Below are 1,349 nucleotides of genomic sequence, written 5' to 3' on the forward strand. Positions count from 1 at the left end.
CATTTAGGGTTAAAAAATTAGAGCTTTTTTGCATATCAAAATATTCTTGTCTCCCACTTTGATAAAATTTATGGCTATTTAGGGTTAAAGTATATCTGACTTGGCCTCTTTTTTTATAGGTTTAATGGCTGTCTATGTGAAATTACAGTTTCATCATCTAGGGTAGTTAGTGGCTGACCCATTTATGAGGTATGTAAATGGGCAAATTTGGCCAGTTGTTCTTCAGGCTGACATTGATGAATTGCATATAATTCGTTTGATGAGTGGGCTAAGGATATGGGGTACTTAACAGTAGATAAATATGCATGTAAAATTAACCAAAAAGGTTGTTGATGTGTTAGCTTTGTGTAAAGACCATAAAGATGGAGATTTTATTGATGTGTATTTATTCACACAATTAATACACCATGTGTTGATTTGGACCTAGATAAAATGTTGAGTAGTGATGATATAAATATGGACCCCACTGATGTTCAACCATGTGGCTTTAATGAAATGCCACATGGGAAAACAAGTGATGTTAATGCTAGGGCAACACACTCACCTAACAATGATATAAATAAGGGCGATAACACTCATGGAAAGGGTAAAGAGAGGGATGCTGATATAGAAGAGGACACAGAAGAGTCTAGTGAAGATGAAGGTGAGTTCTACAACTTTCATTTAGCAACTGATTCTGAGGGTGATGCTGAGGATGATGAGGGAAGTACTAAGAGTGAGGATGGTGATTATGAGGCTATTTCTGATGATGATGATGATGATACAAATGAGTCATTATATGGTGCTGATAAGGATATTATTGGAGAGACAAATGACCTAGAACCTGAAGTTGTTGCTGCTAGACAGGCTAAAGTGAATGAAAACAGTAGTACATTAATATCTAGTAAAGTTAGTACGAATGAGATACCTAGTGGAGCTATAATAGACCCTAGTTTTTAAGATATGTATAAGTATATGGGTTCCAAATATGTTGGGAAGTTGGGATGGGATGAGCAATATCTGGACGGTTCAGATCCAAGTAATGAGGATACAAATGATGAAGTAGTTGAAGAATATGGGGTGCATAACCCTCAACCGAGAAGATACAACAGCAGGGTATACTTTGATCCTGCTTCCAAGAAAATTTGTTTCCAGTTGGAAATGGTTTTTGAAAGTGTTAAACAGTTCAGAACTACCTTGCAAGATTATGCTGTACAAAGAAGAGTTCAAATTAAGTTGAGGCCTAATGAGCAATATAGGGTTAGGGCAAAATGTGTGAACTCAACAAGATGCAAATGACATATTTTGGGAAGCTTGGAGGGACACACAGGGAATTTTATGGTCAGCAGCTACTATCCTGTTCATAAATG

General features: G+C 36.6%; 1 protein-coding gene across 1 annotated transcript; it reads left to right on the top strand.

The window, feature by feature from the left end:
- The first annotated feature begins 456 nt into the window (after nt 1–456).
- On the top strand, nt 457–939 carry LOC104119813 (histone H2A.Z-specific chaperone CHZ1-like). The gene has a single exon (XM_009631405.1). It carries the CDS (start codon nt 457–459, stop codon nt 937–939), a length of 483 nt encoding a protein of 160 aa, XP_009629700.1.
- Nucleotides 940–1,349: the final 410 nt, after the last annotated feature.

The sequence above is a fragment of the Nicotiana tomentosiformis genome, chromosome 10 (genome assembly GCF_000390325.3).
Source record: "Nicotiana tomentosiformis chromosome 10, ASM39032v3, whole genome shotgun sequence".
In the NCBI taxonomy this organism is placed as follows: domain Eukaryota; kingdom Viridiplantae; phylum Streptophyta; class Magnoliopsida; order Solanales; family Solanaceae; genus Nicotiana; species Nicotiana tomentosiformis.

Excerpts from the sequence above, each read along its gene's own strand:
- LOC104119813 (XM_009631405.1), top strand. The coding sequence starts at position 457 with ATGGACCCCACTGATGTTCAACCATGTGGCTTTAATGAAATGCCACAT.